The sequence below is a fragment of the Hippoglossus stenolepis genome, chromosome 17 (genome assembly GCF_022539355.2).
Source record: "Hippoglossus stenolepis isolate QCI-W04-F060 chromosome 17, HSTE1.2, whole genome shotgun sequence".
In the NCBI taxonomy this organism is placed as follows: domain Eukaryota; kingdom Metazoa; phylum Chordata; class Actinopteri; order Pleuronectiformes; family Pleuronectidae; genus Hippoglossus; species Hippoglossus stenolepis.
Window position 1 is genome coordinate 3592879 of NC_061499.1, and position 25000 is coordinate 3617878.

At 42.2% G+C, this 25000-nt stretch overlaps 2 protein-coding genes and 4 pseudogenes across 5 annotated transcripts in view; 3 read left to right on the forward strand and 3 right to left on the reverse strand.

Annotated features, from left to right (window-relative positions):
- Positions 1-11203, forward strand: part of LOC124851132 (major histocompatibility complex class I-related gene protein-like) — a 208199-nt gene extending 196996 nt beyond the window's left edge. Inside the window, exons 2-4 of one of the 4 annotated variants that reach the window (XM_047344202.1) lie at positions 1217-1477; positions 1810-2088; positions 9344-11203. In XM_047344202.1, coding sequence (XP_047200158.1) covers positions 1217-1477; positions 1810-2088; positions 9344-9654 — 851 coding nt within the window. In that variant the 3' untranslated portion in view covers positions 9655-11203. The remainder of the gene's footprint in view (positions 1-1216; positions 1478-1809; positions 2089-9343) is intronic. The other 3 variants (XM_047344201.1, XM_047344200.1, XM_047344203.1) reach the window with 3 other exon arrangements.
- LOC118124614 overlaps positions 1-25000 on the reverse strand; it is a 478051-nt pseudogene that overhangs the window by 270536 nt on the left and 182515 nt on the right.
- The window catches only part of LOC118124654, a 247630-nt pseudogene that overhangs the window by 168952 nt on the left and 53678 nt on the right, over positions 1-25000 (forward strand).
- Positions 1-25000, reverse strand: part of LOC118124619 — a 268444-nt pseudogene that overhangs the window by 101870 nt on the left and 141574 nt on the right.
- Positions 1-25000, reverse strand: part of LOC118122501 (tapasin-like) — a 74252-nt gene that overhangs the window by 13088 nt on the left and 36164 nt on the right. The window contains 4 exon segments of the mRNA XM_047344199.1: positions 14615-14845; positions 14928-15179; positions 15392-15486; positions 15488-15578. Coding sequence (XP_047200155.1) covers positions 14615-14845; positions 14928-15179; positions 15392-15486; positions 15488-15578 — 669 coding nt within the window.
- The window catches only part of LOC118103953, a 13381-nt pseudogene continuing 7181 nt past the window's right edge, over positions 18801-25000 (forward strand).

A 25000-nucleotide genomic window follows, 5' to 3' on the forward strand; every position in this document is an offset into this window, starting at 1 on the left:
TCAAGAAATGGCCATGGCGCTAATATACGGAAGCGTATTGCATTCACTTGAATGCAATACGCAATAGATAATTGTAATCTAGTGTTTTGATGAAGCTACATGTTGCATGGACGTTCCGCACAGAGCCCTTGTTCAGCTGCATGTAGCTGCTGCTCTTAGACAGTCTAGTGTTTGGCACGATGTCTTGTCTTAGCGCCATGACGTATAGCGTTGCTTCAAACTGTCAGACTCTCCTTCTGTATAAATAACATGAACCACAACAGCCTGATGCAGCGTGTTGTTCTGTTATTCTGTCACAGGCCTCAGGAATCACACCCGGTTCCTTTCCTTCACACTTCAGAACTTCTCTATGGACAGAACCCTCCTCCGTTAGAACCCCTTTCAAAACAAGAGTCCCAACCAACACCCTGCTTATCACAGGAACTACACATCAATCTTCCATAATAAAGCCACTAAATAAAATAGCTTACACTAACAAACGAAATATTTGAATTATGGACAAAAATGAAAACTATCCTTTATCTATCTGCAGCATATCCCCGAAAGATGGTCGAGACTTTCAACTGATGTTTTCAGGTTTATTTGAAACTTCCCTAAACAACAAAGAGCGTGTGGCTCTTCGGAGGGTCGCTGGAACATCAAACTTTCCTTTGTGAAGTTACAGATTCATAACAGGAAGTCCGCGTCTATACAGGAACTTCACCTTCAAAATAAAAGCATGTAGAAAAGCTCTGTTTTTCAAAAAAAAAAATTCCTGTGAGAGGTTTTTTTTTTTTTTCTTTCAGAAAAACAGAACTTATCTAGGAATTTCCGAGATAATTATCTCAGAAAAACAGAACTTTTTTTTTTTTCAATTGAATGCAATACACTTCCGTAGAAACCAACTATTTGAGGACCTTAACAATAAAAGTCTCATCGACTAACTGGAAATTGAAGTAGTTTCACTTCACATTAAATACTCTGCAGTAGAAAATATTATTTTCTAATATTAAACATTTGAGTCATTAGATTGAATCCATTTTTAAGACGTAGCAGAATATTCAAAGTAAAGAGAGTCTGGACTCTGGAGCAGACGTTTTATCTATGAATGTGTTTTTGTGTTTGTTTACCTCACAACAGCTGAAGTTGTCTTGAATGTGCTTCATGTCTTCTTGACTCTCAGTGATTTATAAAACAGTCTGAAAACTAAAGTCATGACTTGAACTTTTTCTTGCAGGGATTCACTCTCTGAAGTATTTCGACACTGCGTCCTCTCAAGTCCCAAACTTTCCAGAGTTTGTGGGTGTTGGTTTGGTTGATGACGTTCAGATCGTTCGCTATGACAGCAACACAGAGAAAGCAGAACCCAAACAGGACTGGATGTTAAACGCAACTGATGCAAAGTACTGGGAGAGTGAGACTCAGAATTATTTGAGTTACCAGCAGACCTTCAAAGTCAACATTGAAGTCGCAAAGCAACGCTTCAACCAAACTGGAGGTTTGTTTACATTTCACTCTAATAATAACACAACACACACACATACACACACTCTCTCTCACACTCTCACACATAAACACGCACACACACAGACACACAGACACACAGAGAGACACACAGACACACACACATACACACACACACACACACACACAATCACACTCACACACCAAAACATGCGTGTGAGTGTGTGTGTGAGTTTATATGAGAATGTGTGTGTTTGTGTGTGTGAGTATGTGTATGTGTATGTGTATGTGTGTCTCTCTGTGTGTCTGTGTGTCTGTGTGTGTCTGTGTGTGTGATAACAGCTCAGATCTCTGTCTCTCTCTCAGGTGTTCACATTGTCCAGCTGATGACTGGATGTGAATGGGACGATGAGACTGGAGAAGTTATAGGTTTTCATCAGTATGGTTATGATGGAGAAGACTTCATATCATGGGACATGGAGACAGAGACGTGGATCGCTCCAACATCACAGAGTGTCATCACCAAACTGAAGTGGGATCAGGATAAAGCTCTACTCGCTGATCTTAAGAACTACTACACCCAGGAGTGTCCTTCCTGGCTGAAGAAGTACCTGGAGCAGGGGAGGAGCTCTCTGCTGAGAACAGGTGACATCACAGAACCTCCATCAACTTAATGGGGTGGGGGGGTGGTGGGGCACAGCAGCGTGAAGTCCACTGCGAGGATGAACAACGCGGTTGTCATCTTTCTAGACAGCGTAGAGAAGGCGAACACGGTGGTGGCGACCGGGATCGAAGTGAGCGATACGTTCGTATCGGTTCTGCCTCTCGCCACACCGGTGGTTAAAGTGACTTTGTCCAACGTCCCCCCGTTCATTAGAGACGAGACTCTGATAAGAGAACTGTCCAGACACGGAAAGATAGTGTCTCAACTAAAGAAAGTGTCCTCAGGATGCAGGTCCCCTCTGTTAAAACACGTGGTGTCCCACAGAAGACATCTATTCATGATTCTGAACAACAGGACTGAGGACCTGAACCTGGTGTTTAAACTCAGAGTGGAAGAGTTTGACTACGTGATTTTTGTAACATCAAATAACACAAAGTGCTTCAGCTGTGGGAAGGAAGGACACCAAGCTAAAGTATGTCCACAGAAAAATAAAACACCTGACACTCAGGAACAACAGGAGGGGACAGGGGGCGTCCAGCAGGAAGGTCAGGAGGGACAGGAGGGGACAAGTGGAGTCCAACAGGAGAGTCAGGTGAGTGAGGAGGGACAGGAGGGGACAGGGGAGATCCCAAAGGAAGGTCAGGTGAGTGAGGAAGGACAGGTGGGGACAGGGGAGGTCCAACAGGTAGATCAGGTGAGTGAGGAAGGACAGGAGGGGACAGGGGGGGTCCAACAGGTAGATCAGGTGAGTGAGGAGGGACAGGATGTCACAGGGGAGATCCCAAAGGAAGGTCAGGTGAGTGAGGAAGGACAGGAGGGGACAGGGGGAGTCCAACAGGTAGATCAGGTAGGTGAGGGGGAACAGGAGGAGACAGGCGGGGTCCAACAGGTAGATCAGGTGAGTGAGGAAAGACAGGAGGGGACAGGGGGGGTCCAACAGGTAGATCAGGTGAGTGAGGAAGGACAGGATGTCACAGGGGAGATCCCAAAGGAAGGTCAGGTGAGTGAGGAAGGACAGGAGGGGACAGGGGGAGTCCAACAGGTAGATCAGTTGAGTGAGGAAGGACAGGAGGGGACAGGGGGAGTCCAACAGGTAGATCAGGTAGGTGAGGGGGAACAGGAGGAGACAGGCGGGGTCCAACAGGGCCAAGTAAGTGATATTGACATGGAGAGAGATGAGGAGGTGCTTAAAGTTCCTCATCTGAAAAGAAAGACCAGAAGCAACAGTGGAAGCTCAAAGGCAAAGAAAGGAGCAGTGAAGAAAGGAGGGAGAGGAGCAGCAGAGTCCGAGTCCAACATGGAGACCGACTCTGCTGACAGTGAATCCTCCGACTTCAGAACAGGAAGCCAGAAGAGCACAAGAAGCTACAGTGCGGGGAAGATAAAAGTGTTTCTCCAGAAAACAAAGAATATGAAAGGATTGAAAATAGAAGATTATTTCTCTGATAAAGAGCAGCTCTCAAACTCTGCCCGGCTGCTCATGAGCAGCAAAGGCAGAGGAGGCTTCACTGACCAGGAAATATATAGACTCAAGAAGATTGTTCAAAAAGTTAGGCAAGAGAAAAACAGCGATGAAGATGATGAATGAAGTTTTACATCCTGATTACCAATCAGTCCTGGTTTTGTGTGGGGTTTTTATATTTTACAACATGAGTCTTTTAAACATTAGCTCTTTAAATATAAACGGAGCCAGAGACGCGGTGAAGAGGTCTCTGATGTTCCAGCAGATAAAACTTAAAAGAACTGAAGTGGTGTTTTTACAAGAAACACATAGTGACTCTAAAAATGAGAATGATTGGAAAAGAGAGAGGGAGGGGGGGGCAGGTGGTCCTGAGCCACCTAAGCACAACCAGTGGGGGGGTGGGCATCATCTTCTCCAAGAGCTTCACACCAGAGTCTTTGGAAGTGGAGGAGGTGGTGGAGGGCAGACTACTGGTGGTGAGGGCAAAGGTTGAGCAGTTTTATTTAGTTTTTATAAATGTTTATGCTCCGGTCTCAGGACCCGACAGAGTCTGGTTTTTAAAGGTTTTAGACACAGTTTTAAGCAAAGTTAAAGTAGATGATTTTAAATTTTTAGGAGGAGATTTTAATTCTACAGAAGATGATGTTTTAGACAGGAACCACCTCGAGCCCCACAGAGCATCGCAGCGTGCACTGAGACAGCTGCTGCAGGCCCATGAACTTTGTGATGTGTGGAGAAGGATGAATGATAATGAAAGACAATACACCTGGACTCATTGCCGAGGGAATCTAATTTCCATGGCGAGATTGGACCGGTTTTATTGTTTTAAACATAATTTTAGCATCTTCAGAAAGTGCAGTATACTCCCTGTAGATTTTACGGATCACGCGCTGGTTGTGTGCAGCGTTTTTATCTCTAAATTAAAGTCCAGAAGTGCATACTGGCATTTTAACACGTCTCTTTTGTGTGATGCACATTTTAAGGATGTTTTTAAGTTTTTCTGGAGCGGTTTTAAAGAAAGAACAAATGATTTTACTTCTTTAAAACTGTGGTGGGATTGTGGGAAGGTGGAGATAAAGCAGCTCTGTCAACAGTATACTCTCAATGTCACAAGAGACATAACCAGATCTATGGAGGATCTAGAGACGGAAATTGTGGAGTTGCTGAATTTAATAGATTCCACTGGAAATCGAGATCATATTAAAGATCTCAAGTCTAAAAAATCTGCTCTTACAGACCTACTGGGCACTAAGGCTCAGGGGGCGCTGGTCAGGTCAAGGTTCCAGACGGCAGCGCTCATGGATGCACCATCGAAATTCTTCTTTGGAATGGAGAAGAAGAACGGACAAAGCAGAATCATCCACACTCTGCGATCTCCTGAAGGAGAGGAACTCAGTGACAGCAAGGAGATCCGGAGGAGAGCCGTGAGTTTTTATAACGATCTGTACAAAAGTGAATACACCGAGAACAATGCCATGTATGAATCCTTCTGTGGAGAGCTGCCCAAAGTCCCTGAAGACGTGAACACTGGGTTGGATGGCCCCCTGTCGATGCAAGAACTCTACACGGCCCTGCAGAGCATGGAGGGGGGAAAGGCCCCGGGCATCGACGGGATTCCGGTAGAGTTTTTTAAAGAGTTCTGGAACGAGATGGGGGAAGATCTTTTATCTGTTTTTAACGAGAGTTTTAGAGACTTGGTGCTGCCGATAAGCTGCAGGAGGGCGGTAATAACTCTCCTGCCAAAAAAAGGAGATCTTCAGGAGATCAACAACTGGCGTCCTGTGTCCCTCTTATGCACGGATTACCAGATCCTTTCCAAAGCGCTGGCAAACCGTCTGAGAGAGGTGATGGAGGAAGTGATTCACCAAGACCAGACCTACTGTGTGCCTGGCAGGTCTATCCTGGACAATGTGTCCTTAATTCGGGATATTGTGGACTTCTCTAGTTCATTAGGCATAAAAACTGGTCTCATTTCTCTAGTCCAGGAAAAGGCTTTTGACCGGGTTGAGCACCTTTACCTCTGGAAGACTCTGGAGAGGTTTGGCCTCATGTCTCATAGCTATGATCAAGGTTTTGTATCAGGACATTGAGAGTGTACTGAAGATTAATGGAGGCCTGAGTGCACCTTTTAAAGTGCACAGGGGGGTGAGACAGGGCTGCTCGCTCTCAGGGATGTTATACGCACTTTCGATTGAACCAATGCTAAGTAAGATAAGAGCGAACATTGAGGGGTTGATTTTAAATGATTTTTAAAAAAGCCACATTTTATCAGCATATGCAGACGACATCATCGTCTTTGTAAAAAACCAGAAGGATATCCAAGAACTCGGAAACATTGTCAGTGATTTTAAAACCGTGTCAGCTGCCAGAGTGAACTGGGGGAAAAGTGAAGCGCTGGCAGTTGGAAGTTGGGAGGGGGGGCTACCCAGTCTGCCGGGGGGGTTGAAGTGGAGAAGAGATGGTCTCAAGTACCTGGGGGTGTATGTCGGCAATGAGTCCATAGTTCAGAAGAACTGGGAGGGGGTGGCTGAGAAGATACAAGGGAGACTTAACAAGTGGAAATGGCTGAAGCCACAGTTATCGTACAGAGGCAAAACACTGATAATAAACAACCTGGTAGCTTCTGCTCTGTGGCATCGACTCGCCTGCATGGAACCACCGAAAGGACTCACACAAAAACTACAAACCATTTTAACAGACTTCTTTTGGGACAGGTTACACTGGGTGCCCCAGTGTGTGTTGTTTTTACCAAAGGAGGAGGGGGGGCAAGGGCTGGTGCACATTCAAAGCAGGGTAGCCACTTTTAGATTACAGTTCATCCAGAAGTATCTCACAGGTCCACAGGATGTTGTTTGGAGACAAGTGACAAACAGCATCCTGAGGGGGACAACTGGTCTGGGTTTAGACATGGCACTGTTCTTAATGGATTTTAAGCTTCTAACCCTGTATGGATTATCTCCTTTTTATCAGTCACTTTTTAAGACATGGAACCTTTTTAAATGGAAAAGGCTGGAACCTGCAAACTCACTGCACTGGCTGTTGGAAGAGCCGTTAATCAACGGAGCCAGGCTGGATGTCCAGAGCAGCTCAACACCAGGCCTCACCAGCATGCTGTGCACCACCGGAGCTGTAACCCTGAGGAAGATAGTCGATGCAGCAGGTCCTGGACTGACCGACATCCCGGCTGTGGCTTCCCTCATCAGACAGAGGTCCATGCGACATTTTAAACTTATGGATGAAGAGACTCACAGACGAGGAGGTAAAGATGCTACAGGAGTACAGGACTGGAACAGAAACCCCCGACGACAGCGACCCTTTCCCAGAGTTGGGTTTTACTCCGAATCTGGACGGGCTCACAGGACCTTTTTTAAATAAAACTGACTGGAAACAGGTAGAACTGCACACAGCCAAAGGAAGAGCCATGTATGAATGTTGTGTTTTAACCCTGAACAGAAGCAAACTGGATGTGAGGACTGACACGGTGTGGAGGAGAAGACTGGATGTGGACAGCAAGGTCAAACCAGTGTGGAGGGTTTTATACAAACCACCGTTGAAGAAAAGGACTGGTGACCTGCAATGGAGGATTTTACACGGTGCCATCGCGGTTAACAGTTTTATTTCTATCATCAACCCAACCGTCAAATGCAGTTGTCCATTTTGTGGAGAAGCAGAGACAGTTTTTCATGCTTTTTATGACTGTAGAAGACTCCGTTACCTTTTTAATACGCTTCAGAACGTTTTTAAACAGTTTGATGAGCCGTGGAGTAAGACTGCCTTCATCCTAGGAGTTGGATATGGAAAATCCAACCCTAGCAAGTGGAAATTGTTAAACTGGATAGTAGGAGAAGCCAAACTGTCCATCTACAGCAGCAGGAAGAACAGAGTAGAGGACAGGACAGGACAAGAAGCATTTCCTGTTTTTATCTCGCTGCTGAAGGCCAGAGTCTGGGTAGATTTGAGGTTTTTTAAAGAAATGAAGAACATGGATGGCTTCATCAAACAGTGGTGTTTAAATGACGTAATATGTTCTGTGATTGATGATGTTTTAATATTTAATATTATTTTCTCGGTAGGTTTTAATATTGTTCTGAACTGTACTGCACATATCCACTTATTGTCATGGAAACATTGACAGTAGTTTTGTATAAATTTTGAAAATAAAGGTTTTAAAAATCAAAAAAAATCTCTGTCTCCCTCTCCTTCTCCTCCCTCTTCTCTCTCCCTCTCCTTCTCCTCTCTCTCTCTCCTTCTTCTCCCTCCTCTCTCTCTCTCTCTCCCTCTCCTCCCTCCTCTCTCTCTCTGTCTCCCTCTCCTTCTCCTTCCTCCTCTCTCTCTCTCCCTCTCCTTCTCCTCCCTCCTCTCTCTCTCTGTCTCCCTCTCCTTCTCCTTCCTCCTCTCTCTCTCTCCCTCTCCTTCTCCCCCCTCCTCTCTCTCTCTCTCTCCCTCTCCTTCTCCTCCCTCCTCTCTCTCTCTCTCTCTCTCTCTGTCTCCCTCTCCTTCTCCTCCCTCCTCTCTCTCTCTCTCTCTCTCTCTCCCTCTCCTTCTCCTCCCCCCTCTCTCTCTCTCTCTCTCTCTCTCTCTCTCTCTCTCTCTCTCTCTCTCTCTCCTCTCTCCCTCTCTTCTCTCTCTCTCTCTCTCTCTCTCCTCTCTCTCTCAATCTCCCTCTCCTTCTCCTCCCTCCTCTCTCTCTCTGTGTCCCTCTGCTCCTCTCTCTCTCTCTCTCTCTCTCTCTCTCTCTCTCTCCTTCTCCCCCCTCCTCTCTCTCTATCTCTCCCTCTCTTCTCTCTCTCTCTCTCTCTCTCTCTCTCCTCCCTCCTCTCTCTCTCTCTCTCCCTCTCCTTCTCCTCCCTCTCCTCTCTCTCTCTCTCTCTCTCTCTCTCTCTCTCCCTCTCCTTCTCCTCCTCCTCTCTCTCTCTCTCTCTCTCTCTCTCTCTCTCTCTCTCTCTCTCTCTCCCTCTCCTTCTCCTCCTCCTCTCTCTCTCTCTCTCTCTCTCTCTCTCTCTCTCTCTCTCTCTCTCTCTCTCTCTCTCTCTCCTTCTCCTCCCTCCTCTCTCTCTCTCTCTCCCTCTCCTTCTCCTCCCTCCTCTCTCTCTCTCTCTCTCCCTCTCCTTCTCCTCCCTCCTCTCTCTCTCTCTCTCCCTCTCCTTCTCCTCCCTCCTCTCTCTCTCTCTCAAGCTCTCAGGTCGTCCGTCCCTTTGCTCTGAACGCGATATCTCCAGAATGTCTTGAGGGAATTTCCTCAAATTTGGTGCAAACATTCACTTTGACTCACAAATGAACTGAAAACATTTTGGTGGACAAAGGTCAAAAGGTCAAGGTCACGGTAGCCGCACAAAGTATGTTTATGTTTTTCTTGAACATGATATCATAACATCAGCTTCAGATTTGGTACAAACTTTGACATGGAATCAAAGATTGAGACCCAGCCGGAGTGTCCTCCCTCCTCACTCACTCACTTTGCACTTTAACAAAAAATACCAACATTAATCAGAAGTGATCAGGACCTGTCCACTACAGGAAGTTTACTTAATACATATTGTGATATAAAACCTGTCAATAAATACTGTGATATTACTTTTACGTCATATCGTCCACCCCAGTGTCTTTGCATCACTTCAGCCTCTGTCTCTCACTCACATCTCACAGTTTGTTCACTTGTCTCGTATATTAACAGACATGACTAATGCAACATAAATGGAATCAAACAGGAATGATGTTATTAGTGTGCAATACATTATAATAACCCATAAACTGTCTTTCTTTATCCTCCCCAGAGCTTCCCAGGATTTCTCTCCTCCAGAAGTCTCCCTCCTCTCCAGTCAGCTGCCACGCTACAGGTTTCTTCCCCGACAGCGTCATGTTGTTCTGGAGGAAAGACGGGGAGGAGCTTCATGAGGACGTGGACCTCGGAGAGGTCCTCCCCAACCATGACGGGACCTTCCAGATGAGCGCTGACCTGAACGTTTCATCAATCTCCCCTGAAGACTGGAGGAGGTACGACTGTGTGTTCCAGATCTCTGGTGTGGAGGACATCATCACCAAACTGGACAAAGACTCAGTCGAGTCCAACAGAGGTGAGACTTGAACCAGTGAGGACGCTGGGACACACATTTCATCTACAGTAACAGTCCTGCAGGTCATGTTTGCTGATGTGTAGCAGGAGAAGTTTTCTTTCATCAATGTATATAAATACATTTAGATCAGTGTTAAACCAGTGCATGTGCCCCCCCCCCTTCATCATCATGTGACCCTGAAAAATTAAGTGAGTTTTAATGTGTCTGCAACAGTGTCTGAGGATTTTATTACTGTTATTATCATTGATCAATTAGATTTACACATTTATAAATGTTTAAATTTACTTGTATGATTGTATGATTTTATTCCATGAAGTGTTTCTGCAGGTCTCAACTAGAGCCAGACTGATTTATCATGGGTCAGATGTGAGCCTTTCACAGACACACTGGGATCAGGGTGGATGTTTGATATGAAAACTTTTATTCTACAGAATTAATGAAGCAGAAAAAACAAACAAATCTCTCGTACTTTACCTCGAGTTAAATATTCTGATTTTATTTTATTTCTAATTTGGCCTGAACAAGAAATTAATTAATCCAGAGTTGCTTGTTTTTTTTTTGTTTGGTTATATTCATGCTTTGCTGTGTTCTTAACCTTTAAAGTTCATTTTAGTGGAGATTATCAAAGGGTTGTGGGATGTTTTAAGTATCTCATATGAAATGTTCTGTTAATATTTCAGTTAGTTTATAGGGACAAGGGACTTTTCTGTTTTAGCCTTGTTAACATTTACACTGCAAAAATGAAAAGGTTCGAACAGCGCAAAATTACTGAACTTATCTTTCGTAAGTTTAAAAACTTCACATTTTCTCAAAGCTGCGAGTTCCAGTGTCCCTGCTCGTCAGGCTCCAGAGGATTCAAGCAGTTTACTCCACATGCAGACGTGAAGTTGATCACCCTGAGCAGTGATGTTCTCCATATGAACATTTGAATACATTGATATCGTCTTGTTGACCACTCGGACACTTTACCGTACTCACTCAGTCACATTCACTCATACAGTGTTTTTCCTGTCACACGTCAATCACACACATTGTCCACGAAGCTGTCAGGGGTAGTTTTAACGTTCTGATTCTTGCTTATGGACACTTGGGCATGCGGACCGGAGTAGCTGGGGATCGAACCTGTGCCCCTCTGGTTAGTGGACAATCCGGTCTACCTCCTGAGCCACAGCCGCAGAACCAGAATTTCTGTCCTGTATTCAAGCTAAACACTCACCTTTATGACGTTAGGTCACGTTTCCCCTGATGAGACATGAGACGTGTCATATCACAAACGTACCATTTTGTGTTTTGCCAACATAACTTCAGCAACTTTACAAATTTAACTTAGCAAAGTTAGTTGAAGCAAATACGTTTACAAATCCATTAAATATTCTCTGTTGATTATATTTAGAAATCGCAGTAACACAATTTCAAGTTTTCATTTTTACAGTGTAGAAACTGAACGTTGAGGCTCAACTTCTCTTCTTGTGTTGGGTTTTTATCAATAAATGTTAAATTAAGCTGCTTTGCTGTTTCCTTCCTTTTGTACTTCTGTTTTTAATAAAGTCTCTGATCTTCTCTGGGATTTCTGCCTCTTTGTGATTCAACGTGTAGAAAAGTTCAACACATCTGTGAAAGTTCAAATGTTCATTATTGTCCCGAGAATAAACTAATGTGGATTTGACCTGTAAGAGCAGCAAGGAAAAAGCTATTTGGTCAAACCTGTTACTCTCAACAGGAAAATGACAAAGACATTTTACACATGACAAGAAAATGATTGTGGTGGTTTTATTATCAAGTAAATTCTCATGTTTGATTTGCTGCTGTCTTTAATAATCTCATTATTATTATTATACAGTGTTTTTTGAGTCGTGTGTAAAACCACTTTGTGATTGAGTGTGTTTTCATTATCAGACATGAGCAGATCCACTGATCTCTCGCTCACACTCACTCAGATCAGAGCGGTGCTTTGCTTCTTCCTGGGAAAACTGAAATCTGCCCGGAAACTGATGACATTGGAACTGTGAAGGAATTCGTTTTTAGGCTGCTTGGACTCAGCTAGATGTAATGTGCTGTGGGACCCATGGGCCGACACATTTCATTATCTCATTTGTATGCCTGCTACACCGGTGTTTGTCTGATTTGATATCTGCAAGAGAACTGAAGCCATCAATGCAGTCCCTGGTAATGGCACCTGCTCAGACTCTGCTAAATAATTGGACTAACACTTTTCCAGTCCAACTTGTTGAACACTCCTTCAGACTGAGAGATGGCAAGACGTTAGCCTTGATAATTGTCGCATTGTCATAAGCAACTTGCGTAAGAACATATCAGGATAGATGCTTTTGCACGTCCTGTTTGTCGTAGTATTTCTCTAGATCCTCCTGTAATGATCAGGTGATCTAATTATTATTATTATTGTTAGTAGTAGTAGTAGATGTAGTAGTAGTTGTATTAGTGGTAGTAGTAGTAACAGTAGTAGTAGTAGCAGTAGTAGTAGTAGTAGTAGTAGTCATAGTAGTAGTAATAATAGTAGTAGTATTAGTGGTAGAAGTAGTCGTTGTAGTAGTTGTATTAGTGGTTGTAGTAGTAGCAGTAGTAGTAGTAGTAACAATAGTAGTAGTAGTAGTAGTAGTAATACTAGTAGTAATACTAGTAGTAGTAGTAATACTAGTAGTAGTAGTAATAGTAGTAGTAGTAGTAGTAGTAATACTAGTAGTAGCAGTAGTGGTAATAGTAGTCGTAGTAGTAGTAGTAGTAGTAATACTAGTAGTAGCAGTAGTGGTAATAGTAGTCGTAGTAGTAGTAGTCGTCGTAATAATAGTAGTAGTAGTAATAATAATAGTAGTAGTAGTAGTATTTCTACTCTGATGACCGTTGTGACCTAACACCGCAGCTCGTCAACAGAGGGTTTTATTTTGAAGGTTTCAGCGGATATCCTGTTCCGGTGACTTGTGGGTGTGTTGCCATTAGCAGAGAAGCTAACCGGAAGCTAACAGCGGGACAGAAGTTTCTGAGCTGGTTCTTCACCGGAGTCACGTCACACTCCCTTTCAACCCTCCTCCCCCCCACTACCAGATCTTCCCTCCACCACACCGGAGGAGGAAGACAGAAGAAACCACAACCTGTACAATATTCGTACAGTGAGGTCTGGCCGACAGGGATTTCGTATAATGTTATAGATATTCTATTTGTCTAGTTACTCTCCCGAACACGACAGGTGATGACATGTTGAGCCGCTTGTTGTCTTTTACCCGCTGGCTGTCCAGGTGCTGTCCTGTAAACGGTTCCGGGCTTTGTAGATAATTGGCAAACTCTTTGGAGGAAACCTGGTCTTGTTGGGAGAGACGCGTTCCTCCCACTTGGGATGGAGCAGCTCTCTTATCTAGGAATATTACCCAGTGTATTAAAGGACAACCCAGAGGTGGGACCAGGACGCAGAGCTGCAGTGCTACACACTTCTCTGCGCTCCCTCTGGACCAGTCACACAACCACAACCCATAGAGACTGTGTCTGTCCCCCGTCCCGTTACATTGTTTAAATCAAACAATAACAGAGGGAGAATTCCACAAACAAATCTAATACAAATTAACACAACCTCTGCAACAACTCAGGAAACAAAGACTTTTAAATGTGGTCTTTTAAACATTAGATCATTATCATCAAAGGCTGTTTTAGTTAATGAACTAGTCTCAGATCAAAAAATAGATTTATTGTCCCTCACTGAGACCTGGCTGCATCCTGATGAATATGTCAGCCTAAATGAATCTACCCCCCCAGTCATATAAATTCACATGTTCCCAGAGAATTCGGCCGAGGAGGTGGAGTTGCTGCTATTTTTAACTCCAGTCTATCAATTCATCCTAAACCTAAACTAAGCTACAACTCATTTGAAAGTCTTGTTCTTAGTCTTCCACACCAATCAAAGAAACACCAACAGCCAATCATATTTGCTGTAGTTCACCGTGCTCCTGGGGCTTATAGGAATTTTTAACAGAATTCCTGAGTTTTTATCAAACCTAGTCCTAAAGACCGATAAAATTATTATTGTTGGTGACTTTAATATTCATGTTGACAATAGGTTTTTGGTGTTTATATGTGTTGTCTGGTTTTAGTTCTGTTAAAAACTATTATTGAGGGATTAATCATTAATATTTAGTAGTAGTGTCATATTTTAGTAAGTATTTTAAGTTCGTTCTATGACGTTTTTTGTCATAATAGAGATACAAATATGTTAAATACATTTAATAAGAAGAATTTAAAAAATATATATTTTGATGTCATGTAGAGTATAAAACGCTCATAGTTTGTACTTCAATGGAAGTTTGACAAAAACATTTTATTAATATGACTTGGAAGAATATTTATTATTGGTGTTTGAAAAAGTTACCTTTTCCACTTTATCTGCCACATCAGTGCCTGTAAACAGTGAAATAAACAACAGACAGATAACAAGACAACAATTAAAAACATATTGACATATCTCCCACTTTAAAAAAAAAAAATGTCTTTTATTAAATTGTATTAATATTAATGCAGTGTCCGTTCTAAACCTGTCTATTTGGCCTGTTATGATTTCTCTGAAACTGTAAAAATGACCTGCAGTAATTGAGCCACAGGAAATAAAGATCTGCTGCAGGACTCAGTCCACAGAAGCTGGAGTAAAGACCTGCTGCTGCTGCTCAAAGAGCTGTTCACCTGTTTATTTAAAGTTCAGAGAAGTTCGACTCCATGTGCAGAACCTGAACTGCAGAATCAGTGTTCGTTGCCCTGAACCTGTTGTTGTCATGATCGACAACGTCACTTTTGTTGATGAGGCTCAGAAGCTGCTGCTACAAAGCGCTGGTCGCCTGTTTCGTCAAAGTTTATTAATATCGAAGGTATCAAATTGCTCCAAATTCGACACAACACTTAACAGGACCTTCAACAATTCACATGACGGACAGAGATGTCTGGAATTAGTAGATAGATGGTAAGAGAGTATCAAACCCTCAAAGTCCAGTGTGGCCCCTTCCTCCTGGGTGTCAGCCACACGGTCTGTCTTGCCGTCGTAAGCCAGAACCAGTCGTCCTTTGCCTCTGAACTGGTAACGCCACTCGACGGCGAAACCCGACCCGGACAGAGGCGAGGAAGGATCGACCCAGAAACCACAGTCCAGCAGCACTGGCTTCCCGAGCCGGGCCTGCACTGAGACGGTTTTACTGCTGACACTCAGGATCACTGAGGAAACAGACAGTGAGGAGGGAGAGATTCAAACTACCACATACGACTCAGGTATGATACACATTTTCCTCAGTGTTACCATTTGGCCCTTTGGTTGCCGTGGGAGACCGCATGATGCTGGAAATGACCAGCTGTTTGTTGAGCCCCAGTAGCGCAGCCGAGAACCAATCAGCTTGCAGGTACACGGGGCTGAAGCCAGTGACTGTGAGTGGAGCAACCCATTTGAGTGTGGAGGGCTGATGCAGGAAGGGGCTGATCTCACACTGGGCCTTCTGCAGCGAGCCTCTGGTGGGGGGGCCGAGGGACTGGTGGCAGAGCGTGGCAGCCGGGTCTGAGGACAGAGTCAGAAAGTTAACATGTAACCATGGACTGTAGTTGAAGACGGACGACGCTTCTCCACTTTCTCCAAACATCCAGAAATGAAGCCAAAACATCCTGAATACGAACGCTGCCATCTTGTGCATTTGGAGCCAGAGACTGCGTAGTAGATATCGGGGGATGAGCCGCGGCAGCAAGGTCCCGTCAGTCTCATTCTGAGCTCACCTGTGATAAAGAAGACTCTGTCCGGGTTGATGTCGGAGGGAATCTGTTCTGACGCTGCATCTCGGCTGTTTGCGTCTGTCCTGATATAAAGCAGGACAGACGCTCCTCGTCGCTCCTCCTCGACCCACATGGTCCTGTACTAACCAGCACTCCACCGCCGGACACCTGCTGCTGCTGCTGCTGCAGGCTTTAGACAATTTAACAAGAAAATGACAGAGAAATAATATAAATAAAGTGTTAAACATGAGTTTAACAAGATTACACAATGCTGATATTATAGCCCGTATTAATGTGTAATCAGTGGTGGAGATACTCCATCAGTCCCCCTGTATTTACCAGTGAAACACAGAACCTGCTATAGTTACATTCACTAATAAGTCTGTTGCAGTTTCAGTGTCATAGGAAATGAAAAATGAAAATGAATTATACATAATGTCTTCTGGGAAAATATTAAAATATGGCTGTTAAAAATTACAGTAAAACTCTGATTAACTCCAGGTAACAACAACAACAATATTATTATTATTATTATTATTATTTGTTTTTTAGTTCACTCTGCACTTTCGTTTTCTAGCTTGGTGTAATAACATTTTCTACCACGAGAGGGCGGGGTGCACAACGCCACTGCACGCTTCAAACCAAACTCCATTCAGAAATATACTAAAAGTTTAAAGAAGTGATCTCACATGGGCCAAATAAATTAAATAAGATATTTGACAAAGTAACTGTGTCTTTATGCTAAATTCGGCTCATATATGACTCACACACACACACGTTTTACTGTATTACAATAAACTGAAACTGTCTGTTTGTTCTAAATGGATTAGATTCATTAATTAATCTAAATACGAATTTATGTATAAATTACTTAATTGCTACTAATAAATGTGTATTTAGGTTTTCTTTTGATGTCCCCCCTTTAAAAACAATATTGTCATTATTATTATTAATTCTCTGCCGGTTTTCCGGAGGAGAATCTGGACAGAGGTCACACAAGGACACGAGAAACACAAACACGAGTTGGTCTTGAATAAGCTTTTGGTTTTATCTGGGTGTGATGAGTCACCATTGCTGCATCAAAAAGTTCACAGCCCATGTTTACATATACTTTTAACATGCAAATATTCTGTATGAGATTATTGCATCACATATTTTCCTTTATACGATGCAGTGTCTTGTCATTTTTAAGTGAATGTCCACACGTGTGTGTGTGTGTGTGTGTGTGTGTGTGTGTGTGTGTGTGTGTGTGTGTGTGTGTGTGTGTGTGTGTTACATGACAAAGTTTGATCACTGTTTACCTTTGATTGTGTTTGTGCAGGAAGTATTCTGTTGGACACCAGAGGAATGTGGACAAACGAGGAGGACAAGAAGCCTCAGTGTCCTGAAAGAGACAAATGAAACCATCAGTGTGATCCGCCCTCAGATCAAGCATCAAGACTCAGCGTCATATAACCAAAGAAAAGCAAACAGTCATGGGGTTTACCAGAAACAGGGATGTGCTGTTTGTGCCTGGTGGGGGCGCTGTGGCACTGTGAGAACTGAACAAGAGATCTAACCCGTACACACACACACACACATATAAACACTGTCCTCCTCCAGGATTTCAGAGGACATTATATGGACTTACATTGATTTTCTGGAGACGTACTCAAACCTTCAGTCCTACCTTTAAACTAAACCTTCAGTAAAACCTTATCCAAAACCAAAATATAATATAATATACTGTATATATAAAACAACACATCAAGTCTGGTTTGGGCCACTTAAGATTAGTCGTCTCTCTTTAAACTTACATTATTTCCCTTAAACAACTGTTCAAGGCTCAATCTGGTGTAATGATCCAATGTTCCTCTAAAAGAAATGATTGGAGAAGAGAAAACATTTAGAATGAGCAGGAGAACTTCGTTGTTTCTTTCATCCTCTCACACACGACCCCTCAGGTGTGTGTTGGGACCTTTAAAGTGGGACAGAGCCCAGGTTCTCAATGAGTGGACATCACTACCTCACAGTATATTTGTTTAACTGTCTCGGTGAACTCTTATGGTCGAGTGTGGGATGAGCCTTCGTCAACCAAGCCTCGGTGTCAAACATCGATTCAGTGGAACACGAATGATGCGACATTTTACAAAGTGCTTGGTGAACAGAAAGTCGAGAGTGAAACAGAAATGAAACACGACATCAGCTGTTCAAACATCAACAGAAGAGTCAAATTTCTCTCGTCTGAGCAGTTTTCAGCAACACAACAGAACTGAGTCTGATCTGATGCTTGTGTTCTCTTTCTGCTTTGGTTTTATTATTTATCTTGTGAGTGAAACAGACGTAAAATATGGCTTCACGTTCACTATCTTGTGTTATTATATTGTCTGTCTTAACAATGGGGCTCATCTGTGTTAGTTAGTTGTTTGCCTCTGTGGGGGGGGCTTGTTTTCAGGTTGTCTGTCCGTCCGTCCCATACTCATGACTTGAGATAGATCTGGGATTCCTTGAGGGAGTTTCTTAAAATTTGGTACAAATTTGGATTCTGGACGAACTGATTAGTTTTGGTGGTCAAAGGTCAAAGGTGAAGTTCACCTGGACTCACAAAATATGTTTTTGGCCTCTTGAATGTGACCTCTGACCTCTGGGAGGGAATTTCTTCAACTTGAGATGAACTGGTTCGATTTCAGAGGTCAAAAGTAAAGGTCATGGTGACCTCGTATGAATCTGGAAAAATAAATGTGTAGAAAGATGTAGACAGAAACTGCACTGGTACAAATACATGATCCTACGAATACAATAATCCTATAAACAGATTATCTTACAAATGTGTTGCACTACGTATAAATGATCTTAAAAATATATTATCCTACAAGTACAATATCCTACTAATACATTATCATACAAGTACAATATCCTACAAGTACAATATCCTACGAATACATTATCATACAAGTACATTATCCTACAAATACATTATCATACAAGTACAATATCCTACAAGTACAATATCCTACTAATGCATTATCATACAAGTACAATATCCTACAAATACTTTATCATACAAGTACATTATCCTACAAATACATTATCCTACAAGTACAATATCCTACTAATACATTATCATACAAGTACAATATCCTACAAATACATTATCATACAAGTACAATATCCTACAAATACATTATCCTACAAGTACAATATCCTAAAAATACAATAATACAATCAACACATTATCTTACAAATATGTTGCTCTACGTATAAATTATCTTAAACATATATTATTCGACTCTACAGGGTGTGAAGTTATAACACTACGCAGTTCGTTACTTTCACTTTTCCTTCTACAACCTCAGTGGCTGAGTTTCACCCAGTTTTAAGTGACGTAGAGGCTGATCCTAAATTCCCATTGGCTCAGAGGATGTCCCCGCCCCACAGTTTGTCCTCGTCTCCCCTGGTTTTCGTCTCTTGTCTCCTCAGTCCGTCTCTCTGTGGAGAAAAGAGCTCATCTACCTTCAGCCCAGCAAAGAGGAATACACCACCGCTCACCATGTTCACTGTACTGTCCCTGCTTCTCCTGGCAGGAGCACACAGCGCGACGGCACGTGAGTTAAAGTCCACGTTTCTACTTTATTTGATTGTGTTTGGTCGATTTGAAGTGAAAGTAAAAATGCTCCATGTTTCTAAAAGACACTAAAATGATTTGAGGTCTATTGTAATGTTTGATGTTTGGTTCCTTCGTTGCAGATTTGTAGAAGTTTAGTAACGTTTCAAAGACATGATTTAAAAGTTCATGTTAGTGAATGTCATCGATCTCATGTGAGAAGGAAAGATTATATTCTATTTCTGAAAAGATCAACTGAACAGGGACTTTTCTTTCTTTGGATCCTGACCGTTATTTGACTTCTTACTCTGGTCAGAACCATTAAGATCGACACGGTCCGAGCTGGTTCTGGACGAAATGACGCAGCGATTCTGAAGCGAAAGACTCCAACAGACTCCGATGAATCAAGAAACAGTGAAAAACGAAGCCACGTTTAAACTCAGCGATGAAACAAAGAGTTTCTTGTCTTGTGCACATTATGAACTTTATTATTTCAGACTTATTTATTCATGACGTGTCTCATGTTTCATGTTGGTTTATAAAAGTTGTGAAGAAATAACAGGTTCAGTCCGTTGATATGAATCAAGACTGTTATTGATGTAAATATATATATTTTAAATTATCATTTTAGTTATTTATGATTCATCTCCCAGCGACTCAAACACCTCAGTTATTCATCTAAACTGTGAAAACTGACAAATAAGGCGACGACTCAGGTTTCAGTTTGTTATTGTAGTCAGTAGATGGCGCTGTTTCCATAGTAACAGGAAGCTGCTGAGGACAAACAGCTTCCTGCTTTGTTGGTACAATGTTCAACATCATTTAGTCTGATAAAGACCGTGAGTAACATCACTGACAGGAGATATTACTAAGTAATGATCTGTTATCAATGGGACCTCCTCCTCCAATACAATCAACACACATTGTTACTAACACAAAACACAAATTCATCTCTGATGTAAATGATGTCAGTGAAAAGAAGCAGGGAGACAAAGAATCAGGACGAGGCTGCCTCCATGATGAATACATGACAGATGTCTGTTCATACTTTCTAATGTGATAACATCTGCACTGAAGCCGGGCTGCTTGATGTGAGTCTGTCACAGATATGAAGGTATCAGCCTTTATGTTTGCTCACATGCACCAAGTGTATTTTTACACAATAAACAAAGAATAAGTGCATTTATCAGATTTATAGTTATTTATAATGAAGCTTATGTTCAACATTTAAACATCAAGTCTCAATTACATGTCTTTGTCATAAGTATTTGACTTTGACATCTTAGGAATCAGAGCCAAACGTACAGATGAATTATCTTCAGTCGATGGATCTGAATCAGAAATGTTGTTGACAACCTAATGAACATGTTGTCATATTGTTATTGTTGTCAAATATTTTCTGAGTCTATACATTTAAAAAATAGTCAAGCCCTTCCTGTAACAATGTCCCACTTTGTTTTGTTAACTGGGTCCAGTATAAATGTATATGTGTATATATGGATTAATATATATTGATATATAAAGAGAGAGAACCCAACTATTTAAGGACTTTAAGAATAAAAGTCTCATTGACTAACTGGAAATTGAAGTAGTTTCACTTCACATTAAATACTCTGCAGTAGAAAATATGATTTTCTAATATTAAACATTTGAATCGTTAGATTGAATCCATTTTTAAGACGTAGCAGAATATTCAAAGTAAAGAGAGTCTGGACTCTGGAGCAGACGTTTTATCTATGAATGTGTTTTTGTGTTTGTTTACCTCACAACAGCTGAAGTTGTCTTGAATGTGCTTCATGTCTTCTTGACTCTCAGTGATTTATAAAACAGTCTGAAAACTAAAGTCATGACTTGAACTTTTTCTTGCAGGGATTCACTCTCTGAAGTATTTCGACACTGCGTCCTCTCAAGTCCCAAACCTTCCAGAGTTTGTGTCTGTTGGTTTGGTTGATGACGTTCAGATGATTCACTATGACAGCAACACAGAGAAACTAGAACCCAAACAGGACTGGATGTTAAACGCAACTGATGCAAAGTACTGGGAGAGTCAGACTCAGCTTTATTTAGGTGGACAGCAGATCTTCAAAAACAACATTGAAATCTTAAAGGAACGCTTCAACCAAACTGGAGGTTTGTTTACATTTCACTCTCTAATAATAACACAACACACACACATACACACACTCTCTCTCACACTCTCACACTCTCACACATGCACACACTCACACTCACACACATAAACACACACACACACAATCCACACACAAACACACACACCACACCACACCCACCCACCACAAACACACACACACACACTAAATCACACCGCACAGCACAAAACACACACACACATAACACACAATCACCACAACACTCACACATCCACAACACACCCACACAATCCACACACAATACATCACAACACACACACAATCATATTAAAACACACAGCACACTCAAACATCACACTCCAAACAGCACACACAACCACACACACACACCAATACATCAACATCCATCACAAACATGCAAAAGCCACAATCACACACACCAAAATAACCAATCACACCACAACACCTCACACATAAACACGCACACACTCAAACACACGCACACACACAATCTCACACTCACACTCACACACATAAACACGCACACACTCACACAAACACACACACACAATCACCCTTGCACATTAACAAACACACACGCACACAATCACACTCACACACATAAACACACACACACAATCACCCTTGCTTATTAAAACACACACGCACACTCAAACAAAGGCAATCACACTCACAAACATAAGCACACACAAACAAACAGACACACACACACACACCAAACATACACACTCTCTCTCACAGACACAATTACGCTAACACATCAAAACATGCACACACAATCACAAACATGCACACAATCACGCACAAAAAAAATCGCACACACATAAACATACACACACAATCACAAGCACGCACAAAATAACACACAATCACACTCACACACCAAAACATGCACACACAATCACACTTACACACAATCACACCCACACACACATAAACGTACACAAACACATTCACACACACAATCACACTTACACATTAACACACTCACACACAATCATATTCACACACACAAACACAAAAACACACATTCAGACACACACTCTCACACGCTCACAAACACACACACTCACACCTTTACACACACACACACACACACATATACAATCTCACTCACACACATAAACACATGCACACATTCACACACATGCACACACTCACACAACACACACACACACATACACACACAATCACACTCACACACCAAAACATGCACACTCACACAAACGCGCACACACAGTCACACTCACACACATAAACACGCACACACTCACACAAACGCACACACACAATCACCCTTGCACATTAACACACACACGCACACAATCACACACACACAATCACACTCACACACATAAACACACACACACAATCACCCTTGCTTATTAAAACACACACGCACACTCAAACAAAGGCAATCACACTCACAAACATAAGCACACACAAACAAACAGACACACACACACACACACCAAAACATACACACACTCTCTCACAGACACAATTACGCTAACACATCAAAACATGCACACACAATCACAAACATGCACACAATCACGCACACACAAAATAGCACACACATAAACATACACACACAATCACAAGCACGCACAAAATAACACACAATCACACTCACACACCAAAACATGCACACACAATCACACGCACACTCACACAAACGCGCACACACAGTCACACTCACACACATAAACACGCACACACTCACACAAACGCACACACACAATCACACACACACACACACACAATCACCTTGCACATTAACACACACACGCACACAATCACACTCACACACATAAACCATAACACACACACACACACAATCACCCTTGGTTATTAAAACACACACGCACACACAAACAAAGGCAATCACACTCACAAACATAAGCACACACAAACAAACAGACACACACACACACACACCAAAACATACACACACTCTCTCTCACAGACACAATTACGCTAACACATCAAAACATGCACACACAATCACAAACATGCACACAATCACGCACACACAAAATCGCACACACACAAACATACACACACAATCACAAGCACGCACAAAATAACACACAATCACACTCACACACAAAACATGCACACACAAAGCGCACACACAGTCACACTCACACACATAAACAACACTCCACAAACGCACACACAATCACACACACACACAATCACCTTGCACATTAACACACACACACACACAAACACAACACAATCACACTCACACACATAAACATACACACACACACAATCACTCTTGCTTATCCACCTCAAACAAAGCATCCCACAAACATAGCACACACACACCAAACACACACACTCTTCTCACAGACACAATTACGCTAACACATCAAACATGACACACAATCACAAACATCACACAATACGCACACACAAATCGCACTCACACAAAGTCACACAATCACATCACACACAATCACACGCACACTCACACAAACACGCACACACAATCACACACACACACATAAACACACACACAATCACATTTACACAAAATCACACCCACACACATAAACGTACGCAAACACACACACACACACTCACACACAATCACACATACACATTAACACACTCACACACAATCATATTCACACACACAAACAAAAAAACACACATTCAGACACACATTCACACTCACAAACACACACACTCAAACATACATATACAATCTCACTCACACACATAAACACACATACAATGATATACACACACACACACAATCACACATTTAAACACACACTCACACATTTAAACACGACACACTCACACAAACGCACACACACAATCACCCTTGCACATTAACACACACACACACACACACAATCACACTCACACACACAACACACACACATAACACAACACTCACACAATCACCCTTGCTTATTAAAACACACGCACACTCAAACAAAGGCAATCACACTCACAAACATAAGCACACACAAACAAACAGACACACACACACACACACCAAAACATACACACTCTCTCTCACAGACACAATTACGCTAACACATCAAACATGCACACACAATCACAAACATGCCACAATCACGCACACACAAAATAGCACACATAAACATACACACACAATCACAAGCACGCACAAAATAACACACACTCCACTCACACACCAAAACATGCACACAAACGCACACACAGTCACACTCACACACATAAACACGCACACACTCACACAAACGCACACACACAATCACACACACACACACAATCACCCTTGCACATTAACACACACACACACAAACACAATCACACTCACAAACATAAGCACACACAGACACACACACACCAAAACATACACACACTCTCTCTCACAGACACAATTACGCTAACACATCAAAACATGCACACACAATCACAAACATGCACACAATCACGCACACACAAATCGCACTCACAAACGTGCACACACAATCACATTCAGCACACGTATACAATCACACTCACACACATAAACATGCACACACAATCACACGCACACTCACACAAACACGCACACACAATCACACACACACACATAAACACACACACAATCACATTTACACAAAATCACACCCACACACACATAAACGTACGCAAACACACACACACACACACACATTCACACACACAATCACACATACATTAACACACTCACACACAATCATATTCACACACAAACAAAAAAACACACATTCAGACACACCTCACACTCAAACACACACACTCAAACATACACATACAATCTCACTCACACATAAAACACATACAATGATATAACACACACACACACAATCACATTTAAACACACACACACACACACTCACACATTTAAACACACACAAATCC